We start from the raw sequence: 18,108 nt of genomic DNA, 5'->3' as shown, positions 1-18,108 counted from the left end.
AAACTTAGCACATTTCTAACGCTCAGTGTTGTGACACTGCAGACGTGATTCAACAATAACAATGGCACATGAGGCTGCTTCATTGAAAGGGATTCCACCAAAGCTGACTAACTTTTCTTTCATCTTTGAGCATCTTTGAATAACTAAAGAGGAGGAATACGGGCAGACGTCAGGAAATACTTTAAACTCTTGAACATAAAAACATTTTGGTGGAATTTTCCCTTTTAAGAAGTCCAGCGGTGACGAGGAGTGCAATCCTGTGTTGTGAAAGACACTCTGACATCTTTACTGCATTACAGTGAAACCTCTGAGGGTGGAAACACACCTGAAGACTTCAGACTGGATTCATTTTGGCACAAATTCTGTGAAAGGAACATACAACTGATTCGCTTTCTCGCAGACGGTTGAGATTGATACCACTCTTCTGTCTGCTCAATAGGAATCCAACGTTACCGCCAGTAGGTGCTGTGCTTAGCTCAGAATAAAGAAGTGGAAACGGCTAACCTGCTATCAAAAGGGAAACTAAACAGTATTTTATATCATGTTTGTTTAAATCTGTAGAAAAAAAGTGCATGCTGGACTATTTCTTTAAGTCCTGTCATCTCTGCGCGGTTGCCAGGCAACCATCGAAAAACTTGAACCTGCGACGTTTTTTGGCCACTTGGGGGCAGCGGAAACGAGGTGTGAACGTGAACATATTATCACCTTTAAAAGCTGAAGGTGAACTTATCAGCAGATAGTTGCTGAAAGGCAGAATGAGTTAGAATTTCCTAAAAAAGCTCGTCTCGTTCCTGAAAAACAATCTCGGGCAAACATTTTCACACAATAACGTATTTACTCAAATGGGCCGGTACTCGCACTTCTTATTTTTGTCCTCCGTACGGCACGCCGCCGCCTCCTTGAGTCTACGTACGCACCCATAAACACCTGTGTACAAGTGATTAGCTAGTGTTAGGTTAAGTAAGGGCGGCGTGCGCTTCTGGCGTCGCCGAGCCGGTTAGGAGGAACTTTGAATGTTGTGTTTACAATCTGCAACCGATGAATCCGACTCATTCTGCCTTTACATGTGTTAACTGGTGAGCTTCAGAAGTGCTGGTACACAGATTATACCTTTGGACGACGCCAGGCTAGCCGTTTCCCCCAATTTCCAGTCCTTATGCTAAGCTAAACTAACTGGCTGCAGCTTTGTATTTAACATACAGACATTAAAGTGGTATCAAAGCGTATTTCCCCCCCAAAGACATCAAACTAGTCCTGTATGAATCCTCTAGTGTGTGTGTCCACCCAAACTACCGCAGAGGGTTTCAACACTACATTACTGCATATTTTCAACTCCTTTTGTTCGTTCCAACAAAAGACAATTTTCACATATTAAAAAAAAAACAACAAAAAAATGACAATCAATTCAAGAAATGAGAAGGCCTGTTTGATTTAGCCCCAAATCTCTGGAAGTTATTTTTTTGTCTTTTTGAAGGGACAGGTTACTTTCACATTTCAGAACACCAGATGTTACACGATTTAAAAACATAACATTAATTATCTTTTCTTTGCAGATTCCATTTCCTTAAAAAGGTACACTGAATTAACAATAAGGCATATTCTAAACATTTCCAATTCACAAGTCAACACCTTGACCCCTAACAGTATCTCCAAAAGCTAAAATTTTTGAAGCACATTTTCAATTTATATTACAAAAAAAAGTTTTGCAGCTTTAACATTTTGACCTTCAAGGTAAAATCCATCTACAAAGAATATTTTGCACAAGTTTCATGAGGGCGAGTCGTACAACCGATACAAAATGACCTCATACTCCCTCGCCTATTTTCATATATGAACAGGATTCAACATTTTCACACAGACCAATAAGATTGTCACATTAACGTAAGATGTTTGCAAAAAAACTCATATTGCTCCACGATGGCTGCGTGAAAAGAAAATCTTCGGCTTAGTACAGCGGGCTTCGGACCAATAATTTAATAAATAAAGAGAATTCTGAAAATGTGAAGCGGATGATTCCTCTAGTTTTTTTGTTGTTGTTTTTTTTTTTTTTTTTGGTCAAAGGCTGTTTGATGATGCAGAGAGGCTCAAGTTTCTGTACAGTGTGTTGTGGAAAACAACTGCAGTTTTGGTGTTTTTTTTTTTTCTCAAACTGGACATTTGCACGATCATCTATGCCGTTAAGTGACCCTCAAACCCTCCAAGCATGTTTGAAACACGGTTTCTAAGCAGGCTTCGATGACAAAATAAGCTTGTCTCGTTCCTGAAAAACGATCTCTGTTTTCATCCAGTGACGGGCAAAGATCTCCCCCTCCTCCTCCTCCTCTTCCTCACTGCACCACCACTGCTCCTAACAACCCTAACTCATTATTGCTTGCATGTTAATACGTAAAGTGAGAGAAACCGATCTCTGAAAACTAGAAATATTTCACAGTCAGACTCCAGCATGAATGACAACAAGGGTCCGGACTTAAAACGAACGTGGGGAGGAAAAAAACAAACAAAAACAAAAAGCACGACTCTGCCTAATTATTTTGTGTTCCCTTCGGGTTCTTTCTGCTTTAACAAGGACGGACTCCAGTTTGTAGGAAGAGACACAACATGGACGTTTGCTGGTGTATTCAGGATGTAGCAAGTCACAAATTCTTTGGAGTTTCATTCGATAAGCCGAGATGATGGAGAGCCTGCGGGGTTTTCATGTACTGTCCCGTCGCAGGATGCAATGTTTTCTCACACACACACACACACACACACACACACACACACACACACACACACACACACACCCCAATTAAAATAAAGACGCGCACACACGCTCGGTCACACACTCACTGCCTTTCTCAATGCAACTCATCTGAAAACACAATTGGCACAGATTATCAAAATAAATACCCTGGAAGCTTGGCACTATGCAAAAGAAACTTCACATTTTTGAAAGAAATCTTATAAAAAACTATTGAATAATCTCAGTCTACTCCACGTTTTCGTTATCCTCACTATTACTTATATACTATATGCTGATGAAGGTTACACCAGTGTCGTAAACCTCTGAATGACTTAACTACCACTGAAACAATATAGCTCCTATTCAAATAGATTTTTTTTTCCACAAACGTACATCAAAATGAAGTATCTAACATCTATCGGACTATAGATAGTGCTGTTGTCTGGTATGCATCTCTTTATAGTGCCTCTTAATTTTTTTCCCCCTCTTCTTTCAAACAATCAGTTCCTTTAAAGTAATCTCTGAAACCCAGAAACAAAAGTTCTGGGAACAGATAAGAAGTCAAGTACACCTTCCTTTGTTTCATCCCACCTCAGACAGATGTTTCTGTATCCGCGTGGACGTCTGTCGGGGCCCGTTAACCTCACAGGTGTCCCTCCAGGATGCTGGTGACAGCCTGGTCCAGTGAAGGGCCTGACGTGGCCCTGGTCGGGGCTGCAGAGGGGCCCTGCAGGCGCTGAAGCTCCAGGATGCTGTCAATGGCACTCTGTAGATGTTCACTGAGCATGTTGTCCTCTTGGAGGGGGGGAGGCGGCGGGCTGAACCGCTGCTCCGGCCGAGGCGACGCATCCAACCTGTAGCATTTCAGTTTTGGGGCGCTGACATCTCTGTGAGGCAACTCGAAGCAACCGGCCTGTGGCTCTGGCATAGAAAGAGGATTTGGGGCTTTTATTTTGGAATTGGGTGCAGTCTGTGGGACTTCCTCCGCAGTGTTACAGGGCAGAGGTCCGTTGGAGATCTCCTCGTCGTGCTGAGGGCGCTGGGGTGCTCCGTTGGGTGCCTGAGGGTGGCGTTCGGTCACAGCTCCGCCGCCGTTGGTCAGCTGCCCCGTGTGGTCCCTCTTGAGTCCCGGGTCGCAGGCGGAGTTGTGAACCACTTTGCGGGAGCCAGACTCCTGCTTGATGGTGAGCCTGAGAGCCCCGCGGGAGCTGGAGCGGTACGTCTTCAGTCCCGGGGGCCGGTCGGACAGTCTGGTCCAGGCTGGTGGAGAGGAGGGGCTGCCAGTGGAGCACAGGTGGGAGGGGCCGGAGGAGTGGGTGCCATGGGGGGAAGACGCTGACGTAGCCAAGGCCATCATAAATGACTCTGGAAGAAAGAATGAGCATGAGATTGATGATCAGACATTTTGAGTTTCTTGAAGCCACAGAGAACGTCGTCACCAGTTTTTAAAAGGTCAGTTCACCCAAAATCACCTGGAACAAGATCACAGTCCTCCATGGACTTAAAGAACTGAACTCAACCTTTAAAGAGGGAGTTATGCCGGTACAGTTACAGAAATTAAAAGGTCTACTATTTTATTAGTAGTTTAAATTTATTGTTCCAACTAAAACTGATTTTTCTGCTCTATATTAGCGTGATTATGTAACATATAACTGTCCAGGTACTGTGGATGATAAAAAACACATTTGACATAAATGTCTATTAATATGCATGTTTCTGCAAATAAAATAAATAAATGTAAAGGTTTTGTTATGTTAATATAATGGTTGTATAATAAGAGATTGTTCTATTTTTGTCTCACTGTTTTATATCATATTAGTCCCAGGGTCCAACAGCAGCCGAGCCTGACATTTAACAATTTTTCAAAAGCTTCCATCCCCCTTTTTCCAACTTTTTTTAATTAACGTAACAACCCCGCTTTAATTTGCTCTTCACCTCTCACATGTAATTTTCTCGTCATCATGCAGAGCCTTTCTCAGCACGACCCTGCTCCACATTTACACAGCTTAATTACACATTCACACCTGGGAGCTGCTCCGGAGCAAATATGGAGGTTAAGTGCCACGCTCTGAGGAACAGTGAAATTAGTTTGTAAGAAAAAAAAATAAAAAAGTGTCACTAATTCCCTTTTCCCGTCCATATTTTCTGCCTCTGTCCTGGGAATTGAATCCGCAAAACAGGCAGCCACTCACATTTATGTACACACATGTAATAAAGTAGGTTGTGATGAAGGTTGCGTTTCCCTGCTGGGACACTGACCTGGGTCTCTGCGGACTCTCCGTCTGTCCTCCGCTAAAGCGCATCGCTCCGCCTGGAGGAAGAGACGCTCCAGCATCACCATCTCTGCTGACGGACTCTCCTGCTGTGGAAACCAGTTCACATTGCCCCCGTCACACACACAGCTTTCATCAACAGGGTTTAACCTCCCAGTTATAAAACAATGAGGCCTTTTAAACAGACGATACCTGGTTTTATGGTCAGTAGAGTTTGGACTGAGGTACAGAGAAAGAAAGCAGTGTGTTGTGTCTTTACCTGGGCTTCTCTGACCAGTAGCTGCCTGTATTTGTTGACCATGTCCTTGGTGCGTTTCAGCAGGAAACCGGACACAGTGTCAAACTCCTGGTCCACTGAGAGAAGAGAAACATCATCGTGGTCAGATTTTCCACCCAGAGGGAGTTTGTACACAGTTCTGATTCATAAGAGTGTTTACTACACCAGTATGCATTGTTGGAGAATGTGGAGCTGAAAGGACAAGTAGATTAATCTGCAACTATTTTGATAAGTGATCGTCATCAAAGTCATTTTTTTAAAAGCTAAAATACCAAATATTTCCCTGCTTCCAGCTTCTCAGATGTGAGGATATGCAGCTTTTTAATCACATGTTCACATGTGATTGTAAACTGAATATATTTTGGTTTGGGACAAAACAAGCAGTTTTGATGACATCCATTGTGCTTTAGATAACTGTGTGTATTTTTCACTAATTTCTAACTTTTTATAGGATAAGATAATCCGCCTTTATTGATCCAAAGAGGATAAATTCTGTTAATAAGCACACATAAATAGAGAAATTTAAAAATAAATAAAAGGAGGTGTATAAAACTAAAATAAGAATAGTTAGTAAGTAAAACTAGAAAGCCTAAGAGACCAATTATAGACCAATTGATTAAACGAGAAACTAATGGGGACTAAATAATCGTTAGTTGCAGCTCTAGTAGTTTGAGTCCCATATTTTGCATTGATCTTTTTCTCGTTAAAAAGTCCACAGGATTTTATTATTTGGCAGAGTGGGCTTCTGAGACATGATTCACACGCCAGGACACAAAAACCCTCCCCTGAAACCTGAGTGATATTAATCCTAATCAGTAATTACAGCATACTCCAGAGTAAAATGTTGCATTAGAGTATATTCAAGCTGTAGCGCTGATTAATTACATAATAAACATGTAAAATGAATATCAAACTGTGTACTATCCGATACGTGCAAGTCGAGGTGCTGTTTCTTTCTTCCTCACATTGGTGACTTTAGTTAAACAACTCCAGGTTTATTGGTTGCTTAGTTAAATCTTTTGTTTGGTCCAATAACCACCACACATTTTCTTCTACTTCATCCTCTGATTGTGAATTAAAAGCTAGATTTATGCCGTTTCACCCATGTTATAATAGTTATTTGCGGATTGTTATTTCTATCTAAGTTGTATCGTATGTGTTCTTTTTCTGTCCACTAAGAACTTAAGTCACCAGCAGCTGTCACTTTATTTTTTTAAATAACTGCAGCAGATGGTTCATTTTGGAGGAGATTTTTCAGTTGATTGTTTTTCCTTTATTAATAATTTAGCCGGAATGAATCATCGGTACAGTCACCAGGCGAAGCTCACTGACCTAAATTGAAGTCATCCTGAGTGGGCAGGTGACCAGCGCAGGTGTGGTACGGCAGCAGGCGTCTGACAGCGTCCTTCAGTGTGGAAAAGGCCGGGCCGGTGAAGGGGGACTGAACGGCTCCGTGGTCCAAACAAATCTGCTGCTGGAACCTGAAGAACACGATGAAAACTCTGTGTTAGACCGAGCTGCTGCACACAACAACCTGGAGACTGATAAAGTAATAATTCAATGTACCCTCAATTACAGACCGCTGTAACTCATATGTTTCTTATAGACATTAGCATGGTCTGTTACATGTCAGTACGTTAGTATGAAAGTAAGATGCATAGAAAAAACTGCAGCAAGTGGTAATATATCAGTAGTAGTGCTACTAAAAGCAGTACTTGTTTGGTAGTAAGTAGTAGCAGAAATGACAGATTTTTTGCCCTTTTTATATTAAAATTAAATATGTTTATTTTCACTTTACACAACAATTTACAAAATGTGGCCATAACAGATTATTAAATACATTTCCATTTTTTAAACACAATATTTTTTTAGATGTTAGCAAAATGAATGTCTTAAATTTGACACCAAACTGAGCTGGCAAGGCTTTTTTTTTCTTTCAACTGCCCCTCTAGATCCGCCCCTGCTTGCAGTATCGGATGCAGTTGGAGACTAGTTGTTATAAATGTACAGGTAGTAGTAGTGGCTATAGTAGCAACAGCAGTAGCAGTAGTTGTTGTTGTAGATGTATTGGTAAATAGCAGCAGTAAAAACAGTAAAAGAAGCCCCGAGGACTCAGATTAAAAACATTACTGAAGGATCAGACTTAATCCACGTCTGTAAAACCACCAACTGTTAATAAATTAACTGGCTGATTATTACTGAGGTAAGAAAGCTTCTTTACAGTATATCACATCCAGTTCTCAATAAGCCATCGAGTTGTTGAAGAGACAAAGGTCAGCTTTGGGCTCATAGTTATGGAATTCCTAAAGGTAAAGTTTTGGCCTCTACATTTATTCTTTTTCAGAAAATGTATTACATTTCTTTTGATTTACAAGGTCTCTTAAATTAAGAAAATCACCAGAGGTCTCTTAAACTGGTTGAAGTAGCCTGTTACAGTCCTATATGGATGTGGTACAGAGACAGATTAATACACACTTTCTGAGACGGCTTTTGAACGATCGTAAACTATTTTCACTGTTTATGAAATTATGAAATAAATTCGATGCATAAAACGAGCTGATGTGTGTCTGCGAAGGATTATTTCTGCCTAACCTATTGTGGTGGTTTTCTATTTTATGCTTTAATCCGACATTACAGTCTGAGCCGGTGTTGTCTTACCTGTGCCTGCGCATTGCTGGTGTGAGCCTCTCCTCTCTCTGCTGCTCCAGAGGACCTGCCAGCTGGCAGCCAAACAACATTTTGGATGAGATCAAAGGATGCAGACAGGGGTGCATTTTGAAGTCATTAATAATATGTTTGCTGCATTTCACAAATAATCATTTCAAAGCCTGCCATCACTGTTTCGAGACCCGAGCCAATTCAGTTTATCCACAGAGGAAATGATTTTGACTCATTACACAAATTTGTTGTTCTCCGTGTAAAACAAAATACACAGTTACATAATGTAATTAGAGCTCAAACAAGTAGTCAATTAATAAGTATGTGGGTTGACAGGAAATTCATCAGCAACTCTGATAATCATTGTACGCTTTTAGATAAACTGTACCGGTTTCAGCTTCTAAAATGTGAATATTTGCTGGTTTTCCTAATTGAGTGTTAGAGCTGTATGTGTTCCTGCACTGTTCGTCCCGTTTCCTCTCTGTCCTCTGAGCTCTGCCCAGGTGTGGCACATATGATTGCTCGATGAGGTACAGCTGGCCTCAGAGTGAAGTGCTTAAAAGCTCCTGTGCCACCGTCTGAAGAGAGAGGCTTCTGGAGAGGGGACTGCGGTCTCGCTGTCTCTTTGTGTTGCTGTTGTGGTTTGACTTTGTTGTTTATGTGTCTTTATGTTAATAAATCCCATAGATTTGGTTGTTTTAAAGGTGTCTTTCTGTGGTTGATTTGAGTCAGTGGTTGGGCCAAGTTCTGCCCAAGGCTGGGGTGTAACATTGAGTATGATAGTAAATTTAATATCTAACCAGATAGAGCGCAGGGTGAGTGACACAAACACAAAGTGGACACTTTCTTTTTAAACTTGACCCTCATTTTGATTTCAGCTACACACCTGTACAGTTTCATGTCTGCATCATGCACAATACTGATACTGCTGCATTGACAAACATACATATAAACGCCTGGCAAAGTTCTCCAGGACCTTTGCCACCCACAGACATTTTTAAATATGTCACCTATTATTATAATATGACATTTTCAGATATTTTATCATTTGATTGGTAAAATAATTTTACCAATAAAAAAAAGATTAACTGATAATAAAAAAGGATAATAGATGCAGCCATAAATATATATAATATAATGAAGGAATATATAATGACTTTTGGATTAGCAGTATTTAACAAATCACATAAGAAAACATACAGTATACAGTACAGTATATAAATGATTGGACTTAAATAAATATACAAATGGATGTTTTTGTCACCTTGGTGCCGGTCTGCTGGCTCGTCTGGATGGGGGCGCACTCTCTGGGAGCTGGAGGCCCGTGAGCCTGGACACCCTGGGCTGCAGGAGAGGGTGGATGGACATCGAGAGTAAACGCTTTACTCTCCACGACCAAGGCAGCTGTTGGCTCTGAAAATGGACAATGATGAGAGAGGTGATGATGATGATTATATTGCAGATCATAATAATTATGACAGTGGTGGTGAGGGTTAAGAGCGATGATGAAGTGGGGACAGTGATAATGGTTAGAATAATTTGCTTCATTTGAATTGAAACTCACTGTTTTGTGTGTGCTGTTGGACAGCAGAGTCGTCTCCTCCTTTGGAGAGACTAGCAGCTGTGGGATCAGGCTGCTGCTGAGGCACAGAGACGCTGACACGCAGAGGGGAGCTGTGGACCGACGTGCTGACCGAGGACTGAGGCTGGGAAACAGACGACTGGACCTGGAGATGGGGAGCCAAGGCCTGGACCTGCGGCTGAGGCTGGGAAACAGGCGACTGGATCTGTACCTGGTTCTGGGCAAATAAGGCCTGTGAGACCTGGAGCTGAGGAGGGACCTGGTACTGGACTTGGGGCTCGATGCAAGGCTGGGGAGCTGTGATTTGGGGGACTGAACTCTCAGGTCCAGGCAGAGTGATGTGAGGCCCAGTCGGAGGGGAGAAACTTGTCGGAGCTGGTCTCTCTGCGTCCTGAATGGGAGGGGAGGAGCAGATCAGTGGTGTGTCCTCTGGGTCGGAGTGAAGCGGAGAAGCGTCAACACACTGGTCGGACATCCCGGTGCGGGTGTCCTGACCAGTGACTGCGTGGGTCGTCGGCTGGGTCTCTCTCTCACGGGCGACCGGGGAGGGCAGCGACTCCATCGGCACCACTGGCAGCGCTCCAACCAACAGTTCAGACGTGATAGGAGAACTAAGTGCTTGCTGTGGGGGAAATGATGGAGAGAGAATATGAACAACTGCTGTTAGATCTTAAATAGGACGCAGTCAGCTAATCGTTGCATGCTCCTGTTTTTCTCTGCCTGTTCACTGATTCATTTTCTCTACTGCAGTTTAATCTCCTTTATTAAATTTGGGAGAACATACAGCATGATCGCACTGTAACTGCACTGCAACACTTTGTTTAACTTTATTCCACTTTAACCAATTTTCTTTTCCTCTTTATTGCATTTTAAAATGGTGTTCTAAGGCCATCTGTACAGCACTCTGCATCGACTCTTGAGTAACATCCACAGCAACATTTCTCATTAGTGGCTGGCAAACATTACATAGGCATATATGAATGTAGAATTTCACAGCTTAAATATCTCTATTCAAACGATATTTCACCCTTAAAATGTTTATTGTAGTTAACTGTGTTTCACTCTCATGTCTTGTGAAGCTTTTGTTTACTACATTAATCACTGTGTTGTACTTCATAAGGGGACTTCATGCTGTCCTTTCACTGTTCTTCTGTCATTCCAGCTGTTTTTGTTGCTGTAGTAATTCAGTTTTTACACCTGGTAACATCTTTTTCTATCACTACCATTGAATTTGTTGGGGTTTTTCCAATACCGTTTTCTCAGTTGTTTCCAGTAACAACTTTAAAGAGTATCTTTTGTCCTAAACCTTTATTGGAAGTGTGTTTAACTCTGCTGCATAGCTGTGCAACTACACACATAGCAAGGGCAGCAGAGGGATCATATCCTCATAATATGATTCCACTGAAAGTTAATAAACAATAATATTGATTACTATTACTAACACTATTAGAAACACAAACATCGGTACATAAATGTTGGGCTCTGACCTGTTGCAGATGTTGCATAAAGGCCTCGTTCTGACTCATCGAGTGGGTCACCTCCTCCACTACTTGGGTCATGTCTGCCGGGGGCATCAAAAGTTTCGGGATCTCCACAGCTGGATCGGGGACCAGAGGTGGTTCAGGAGGAGGCTGCAGGACTGTAACTACAGGAGGAGAGGAGGACTGCAGCCCTGCAGAGGTGGGCTGCACCGACACATGCTGGAGAACATGTCCATAGGGCTACAGCGGGAGAAAAAGAGACATCAGAGCGAGTTCAAGTTGAATTCGGCAGAAGTATATTTGCACGTTTTAGCCATTTAACTACAAATCCAGTATATTCTTCAATTTCCTGATCATTTGCAAATGCATGCTGTACAGTTTTAGATATTTGGCAGATTGTTCTAGCATAACAGAGATCCTCTGGTTTTCATTCATTTTCATGAGAGTATAAAAATAACTTACTGACACTGTAGTACGATGTAGTATCACACTAACACTGACTCCACAGTAAAACTGAGGCTGCAAAGGCTGCAGTGATATACTTTCAGTTCCTTGTATGGGTAAAGCTTTAGTAGATCCTACACTTAATCTTTCCATTAAACTCTTTCTCACTGGTAGAAACTTCATGTTCACAGTTTGTAACACAAACTTACTGTTAAATATTTTTCTCAGAGCCCAAGCCCAAATAGCTCTAGTGACATCATTAGGGTTATTTATTTTAAATTCTCTCTCTCTTTCCCTCTAGAGCCACAGTCCAACTGTTTTAACAGGCTGAGTAGTACTCCTTGTGATGAGTAAACTGAAGTGGAGGATTGAAGCGCCCCTTTAAAACGTCTGCACTGTGTGATCTTACTACAATAATGTAATACTGACAGAAATGAATGTAGCCTTCATGGCCCCATCATTTTAATGGATTTCACCTTCCAAGCAAATTTCATGAGTCTGGTAACCATGGAAACCAATGTATACCTGCAACAAACAACTAAAACACAGCAGCACTGTTTGCTATCACAGTGCTCAATAACATATAGTGTAATAGAGGATTTGATCCTTAAAGCCAGCTGAGACAGAGGTGGTAGCTCACCTGCGGTAGCTGGTGGAAAGTCTCCTCTGAGCTGGTCCTCTCCTCTTGAATGGCTCTTTCTGGCAGCAGCACCACAGAGGCCTGCTGGAGGCTCAGCTGTCCTTCTGTCACTCCTGTCTGAGGAGCCGGGGCTTGAGTAGCAAAAGGCAGCCCTTGAACTACTGAGGGGCCATTAACAATAGAGATGGAAGTGAGATCTGAGGGAAGCACCCCTGAACTGTTGATCAACGTAATGTGGTTTCCAAGAGCGGGACTGTGGACCAGGGTGGCACGCTGCCCCTGTCCCCCTGGAGTGTATGCTCCAGCCAGCTGAGCTGGCATCTGGAAGACAGTAGGGGGCGCTGACTGTAGATGCAAAGGTCCTGAAAGCACAGTGGCCTGGCGGAGCGCTAGCTGCCCTGTAGGGGTGGTGAAGACAGGGCTGAAGTTCAGCTGTCTCTGGGGCACAGTTAGGATCTGAGAGCCGTCTACAAGCTGCCCAGTAGAGGGAGTCAGGCTGTGGACTGACGGGCCTTGGTGGCTGGTGGTCAGCAGCGGTCGAGCTGCACTGGGAGGCTGGGAGATCGTAACAGGGCACTGGCCTGGAAGAAGGAACTGGTTTTGGCCTTGGAAGAGTCCCTGAGGCTGGAGCACAAAGGAGCCGCCCTGGTTGACCAGCTGCAGGCTGACAGGTTTGTGGAGCTGCTGGTTGGGCTGCGGTGGTGGAGCTGCGGGCTTTTGGCCTGGAGGTTGGGAGAGTAAAATATTTGGTGAGGCAGTCCCAGGAACAAATGTAAGACCTGGAGCGTGTTTTTGTCCGGAAGGTTTGGGGCTAATTTGAACCAGTCTGGGCTGAATGCTGATAGGCAGCTTGGGTTGGATGGGAAGAGGGGCACGCTGCAGGACGATGCCCGGTGCTGCTGCTGCTGCTGTTGTTCTCAGGGTTGGGGTGATAAGAGGACGACTGGTCATACTGGGAACAGCCTTGTGGATGATCATACTCGATCCTTGGGCAGGACTCAGAGAGAAGGAGGTCTCTGGAGACGCAGCAGGGAACACATTTCCAGGCAGGAGCCCCATCAACTGAGGAGGGGCAGCAGGTTTTAGAGAAGGGCAGCCCGGCCCGACAGCCAGGAGGGAGGGCTGGGGAGGCTCCACTGCTGCCTGTGTATCTCTGGGCAACACCGGGGTGACGGGTAAGGTCACAGATTTGGGTATGAATGGTACGGTGGGTGGAGACAGGAGAGGGGCAGGTGAGTAAAGGGACAGGCTGTCCCCCGTTTGGGCCAGACCTGCCTCCAGAGCCATGGTCTGCTCTGTGATCTCAGCCTCCTGCAGGCTCTGCTGGAGGATATCACATGCCACCTCTGCCTCCTCCGCTTCCTCCAGTTCTCCCTTCTTAACCTCAAATCCAGCCTCCACGGGTGTCCCACCCTGCACCACCTGTGGGTCTTCCCCACCCTCCGGCGATGACAGGAGGGCCTCCTCCAGGAAGGACAGATCCACACACCCAGGCGGAGGTGTGTCTGGAGAATCCCTGCCATCTCCCAGCAGAGAGACGGGGCTCTGGAGGAAGAAACAGTGGGAGACAGACAGAGAGGTACAGACAACAGGATCGTGGAGAGAGAGTGAAAAGGAGGAGAGAATTGTGTGATTAGCAGGAGCAGTTTCAGGCACAGAAGGAGAGAAAAAAAAATATCATTCTCTTGGGGAAAATGCTGGTTGTTTTTGACGCTTCTGGCTGTGGATCCAGACACTCACCGGGGCATCTGTGAAGAGGGAGGGCTCCCCAGAGGAGGAGTTAATGAGCAGGTCTTCAGTCTGCAGCTGGTGGGATAAAATCAGACGATTTTAGGTTGGGCTGGCAAAGTCGTGGTGAGAAATGCACGTAGTATTACATTACGACTCTCTATCACACTGTCAGCCCTCCTCCACACATCTCGCACGACCGTGTGCCAAGAAATATTCCCATTTCGGATTTATCATTTGCACTATTGATTTTCTTATTTGAGTCCCTCTCTATTTAAGACTCTTTTGTTACCTCATTGGTCCCATGAAGGAAGTCGTTCAGGGCTTGGGGGTCACTGCGGAGACGGAGGGAGAGTGCGGAGGTTAAAAATCACAATCAAAATGAATCCAAAGTTGGTGAACATTTAATGCAAACCAAACATTTTTCACATGATAATAAAAGTGCCAGTTTAAGGACATTCAATCACATTAAATCTTATATAGCAAGCAATGAAAAAGCCCTGCCTAGTTTCATATATTGCTTGTTTCTGATCATCTACAGGATCATTTCTATGCTATTGGATCCAAGTAAGACTTGACTCACCACAAAACATCAAGTAGACAAGTCCCATCTTCATCCTCCATGTCAACTAAGATGAAGAAGAGGAGAAACACAATGTGATCAACATCTAAATTACAGGGATGAAGAATCAACCAGTGAGTGCATTAAACACATTTTTATGTGTTATTATGGTTTAAACTTATGATTATTTTATAATCTATTAATTTCTACATGATTTTTTACGTAGGAGTTCTTACAGATGGCGGTTTAAACTCTCAGAATCAAATCAACAACAAGGTCACAATTCACCATCTGAGAGATATCTAAAAAATAAGGAGGTTTTCTGTCCTAATCATACAAGCCTCTGTCATGAGTAGGCTGCACATAATCACAATCTTCTATTTTAGGATCTTCTTCCTGCTAAAAATCACACGTAGCTCATTCAGAAAGCTGCTCCTACGTTTCGTAACCAGGACGAGAAAAAAATCCTCGCTCTTGTCGTCAGAAACCTCCACCGACCAACTGTCTGAGTTTAAGATCCTCCTGTTGGTGTACGAAGCTCCTCATGGCCTCCACAGCACACGTCGGACTTTATCCGAGTTCACAAACCTCTTAAATCCCAAGAAATCAGTCTTCATTTTCTTTCACTTAGAAGCAACTTAAAGACCTTTTTATCTGGTTAAGAATTCCTCCTTAAGCAATCTCCTTGTGACTTACAATTGATCAGGTTTGTACAATATACACTGTTATTTCTGTTTTATTATCCTGTAAAGCATCCTTAACTGCTTTTGTTTGAAGTTGTGCACATTAATCGATTGTTTGACCAATAATAAGGCAGTAAATTGTGGAAGATGCCCATCAGAAATTCCCAGAGCCCAGGCGGACATCTCTAAGATGCTTTTTGTGTCTGACCATCTGTCCAAAATCCAAAGAAATTCAGTTTACAAGGATATAAAACTGAGAGAAGTGAGAGATATTTGAGAGGCTGGAAACAGCAACCATTGACTTAGATGACTGATTGTCAAATAAGCGTTTGATTTATGGATCAATTGCTTTAACTGTTGTCCAAACCAGTGCTTCCAGACCTTTAGGGACCCTTAAAATAAGGTAATTTCTACCTGTGAGCCCTTATCGCTGCTATGTGGGCCTCAGTGTTGGACATGAGTTGTTAGAAGTTCAACCAAAGAGTCTCTCAGATTGTTTCACTTCAAGGAGGCCAGAAGAGGTGAAAGTATACAGTATTATTTTGTATAACCACTCAAATGTAGGGGCTCCAGAACCAGAGGATGGAAATATCTTTCAAAAGATATAAGACGATGGAGCAAATGGTCCACTATCATCCAGCCACACTACACAGCCTGGACTCCTCATGAGTCTCATTCTTGTGCCCACAGAAGGAGACAGACCACAATATGAACCTACTTCATATGTGAGAGGCCCCATACAGAGCGGTCGAGCTGAGTTCTGGTGGTGGCCTCATGGGAAGTCGTGGCCGGGCTTCAGTGTCTGGAGACGGAGGGATGCCAGGCCGAGGCGGCGGGACGGAGCCGGGTCCTCCCTCTGCTGGGGCATCGCTGCGTCCTCACGGTGCGAGAAGCCGGGTCCGGTGGAGAGGCTGGATAAGAGGGGGAGGTTTTTTGGGGGTGGGGGGGGAATACATAAACACACCACCACATGCTGTCAGGTCACTTGAGGTTACCACCAGCCAAAACACATTCTCGTCTCGGCGGTGAGACACAAGATCAATATCTGATTCATCAGTTTCTCCTCAGCTTGTGGGCAGCGCTGGTGTGAGTCTGTTGCAGACATCTGGGGGGTGAGGAAGGAGGGAGGGAGGAGGGGAGGGAAGGAGGGGATCTGGTGGGAGAGACTGGACCAAAATCTTTACCAATAATAGCATCACATTTGTGGACTGTATTGATCATGCCCGAGGCTGATAATAAAATAAAGAAAATATAGAAGCTATTGTTGTGGCTATCACACAGACAGGAGAGGCGAATGTGAACGCCTCAGCTGTAAATAGACGGCTCCCCCTGCGCCTCGGATGTGACTTGTCCTCTCTTCCTCATGGCTGGAAGAAAAGAAAAAAAAGAAGCAATGTGGAAAAGCTCGGCACAGTGCAAGCCAATTATAACATTACTCACTGCCTTGCGCTCAATTTCCCGGGGAGGTCCTTTAAAAAAAAAGAAAAGAAAACACACATAAGACAAACCTCCCTCTCTCTCTCTCTCTCCGGTCCCGCTGACATATTTTTTGTTTACAACGCGACAACCGCATTAACACCCTCAAGGTACCGCATCGCCCAATGAAATCCAGGCAAACGACCCCCTCATCTAAACCTGCAGCGGCAAGTGCATGCTATTCTCCGGCAATAACAGGACCAGGCTCCAGTGATGCATTTATAGGTTACGTAAGGTGAATGTGTGCTCATGGTTGAAAATGAAAATGTCCCAAAACGATGAAGGATGCAGGAGCTCCCCCCCCCCGCACCCCACCGACCCCCCCACACACCCCAGCTGCTCGCTTCCTTTTTTCTGATTTCTTGTTTTTATTTATTTTTTATTTATTTATTTATTTATTTCCCTCCTCTTCCCAGAGTGGGACCACGGCAGCTGCTGTAAATCATATCGCGGTAACAAAAGATGCCTTGTGTTGAATATCATCTCCACACAGCCAGCCCCGAGCGATTCCCTTATCGTTGTGCCATTAGAGTAATTCCGCAATTCACAAAAAAAAAAAACACAACCAAAGAGGAGGAGAGGAGAAAAAAAACTCACCCCTTCTTTGTGGTTTATTGTCCTGTCAAGCGGGCCTCTGCGCCATCGATTCTCACTCAGTGGTCTTTTCAGATGCTAAAAGGAGGAGAGGGGGTGGTGGTGGAGGGGGTGGTGGATGGGGTAGGGTAGGGTGGGATGGAGGTGGGTATGAGGAGGAGGAGGAGGAGGAGGAAGAAGAGGAGGAGGGGGGGTACCGGGCTGGGTGTGAGAAACAGACTGGGAGAGCCGATCACAACACAAAAGGTGGAGGAGAGGGGGGAAAAAGAAAAACTGCGAGGATCCAGAATCAGCGGCTGCAGGAGAGGAGACTGGCCGCCTCCTGCGCTCCACCAGGCGGCAGACACTTCACATGTCCCCCGTGCTTCACTCTGGAGCTCTTTCATCCCCCGTTACAGATGTTTTTCGTACAGTTTATTGATTTCCTTGTTTTGTTTTTTTTTCTAATCCCCTTAAGTCCATAAAACTGTAAATACTTTCCCGGGGAGAGATGATATAAAAAAAAAATCTATATTTCGAGACGCGCTAATTTGCCACTGTATTGTGCCAAAAGCAGGAAATCACCCATGTGTGCAAGACTGTAAAGCAAATTGTCATTCCTAGTAGCACTTTTCCACCTTCAGCATCAAACTGTTACAGAGGGGGAAAAAAGAAGAGAAAGACAAAGAAAGGAGGAATAAAACAATAAAAGGGGAAGAGAATTAACTTTTTAAATAATAATCCCACAAATCTCACCTAAATCGAAAAAATCTATATTTCCAGATTAGTTTATTTGCCACATTTTGAGCGATAACTGGGGAAATCCTCATGTGCATTACTGTAAAGCAAATTATAACCCTTAGAAAGACTTTTTATAGTAAACATACTGTTCAAGAGGGAGAAAAGATGAAGGATGTACAAAATGAAGGAAAAAAAATAAAGTCAGGAGAATACACAAGAAGGGAAATATAATATTTAGGTCCATTTAAAAGCTCAGGAAAGTACTTTA

At 43.8% G+C, this 18,108-nt stretch overlaps 1 protein-coding gene across 3 annotated transcripts; it reads right to left on the bottom strand.

Moving 5' to 3' along the window:
• Positions 1-2,156: 2,156 nt before the first annotated feature.
• si:ch211-168d23.3 (BRD4-interacting chromatin-remodeling complex-associated protein) lies at positions 2,157-17,647 on the bottom strand. 3 transcript variants are annotated; one of them, XM_051396192.1, is made up of 15 exons: positions 17,124-17,647; positions 16,491-16,519; positions 15,769-15,961; positions 14,389-14,434; positions 14,098-14,140; positions 13,818-13,883; positions 12,078-13,622; positions 11,000-11,233; positions 9,495-10,134; positions 9,195-9,343; positions 7,931-7,992; positions 6,605-6,753; positions 5,255-5,349; positions 4,982-5,084; positions 2,157-4,087 (listed from the first exon to the last, which is right to left on the bottom strand). In XM_051396192.1, the coding sequence occupies exons 4-15, from the start codon at positions 14,427-14,429 to the stop codon at positions 3,366-3,368; spliced, it is 3,849 nt and encodes a 1,282-aa protein (XP_051252152.1). In that variant the 5' UTR covers positions 14,430-14,434; positions 15,769-15,961; positions 16,491-16,519; positions 17,124-17,647; the 3' UTR covers positions 2,157-3,365. The 3 variants fall into 3 exon arrangements, with proteins under 3 accessions (XP_051252152.1, XP_051252151.1, XP_051252150.1); XM_051396191.1 differs by lacking the exon at positions 16,491-16,519 and having other exon boundaries at positions 15,769-16,417; XM_051396190.1 differs by lacking the exon at positions 16,491-16,519.
• Positions 17,648-18,108: the final 461 nt, after the last annotated feature.

The sequence above is a fragment of the Dicentrarchus labrax genome, unplaced genomic scaffold (genome assembly GCF_905237075.1).
Source record: "Dicentrarchus labrax unplaced genomic scaffold, dlabrax2021, whole genome shotgun sequence".
NCBI classification, from domain to species: domain Eukaryota; kingdom Metazoa; phylum Chordata; class Actinopteri; family Moronidae; genus Dicentrarchus; species Dicentrarchus labrax.
The sequence above is the reverse complement of the archived record's forward strand: the minus strand, read 5'-3'. Positions and strand labels throughout refer to the sequence as shown.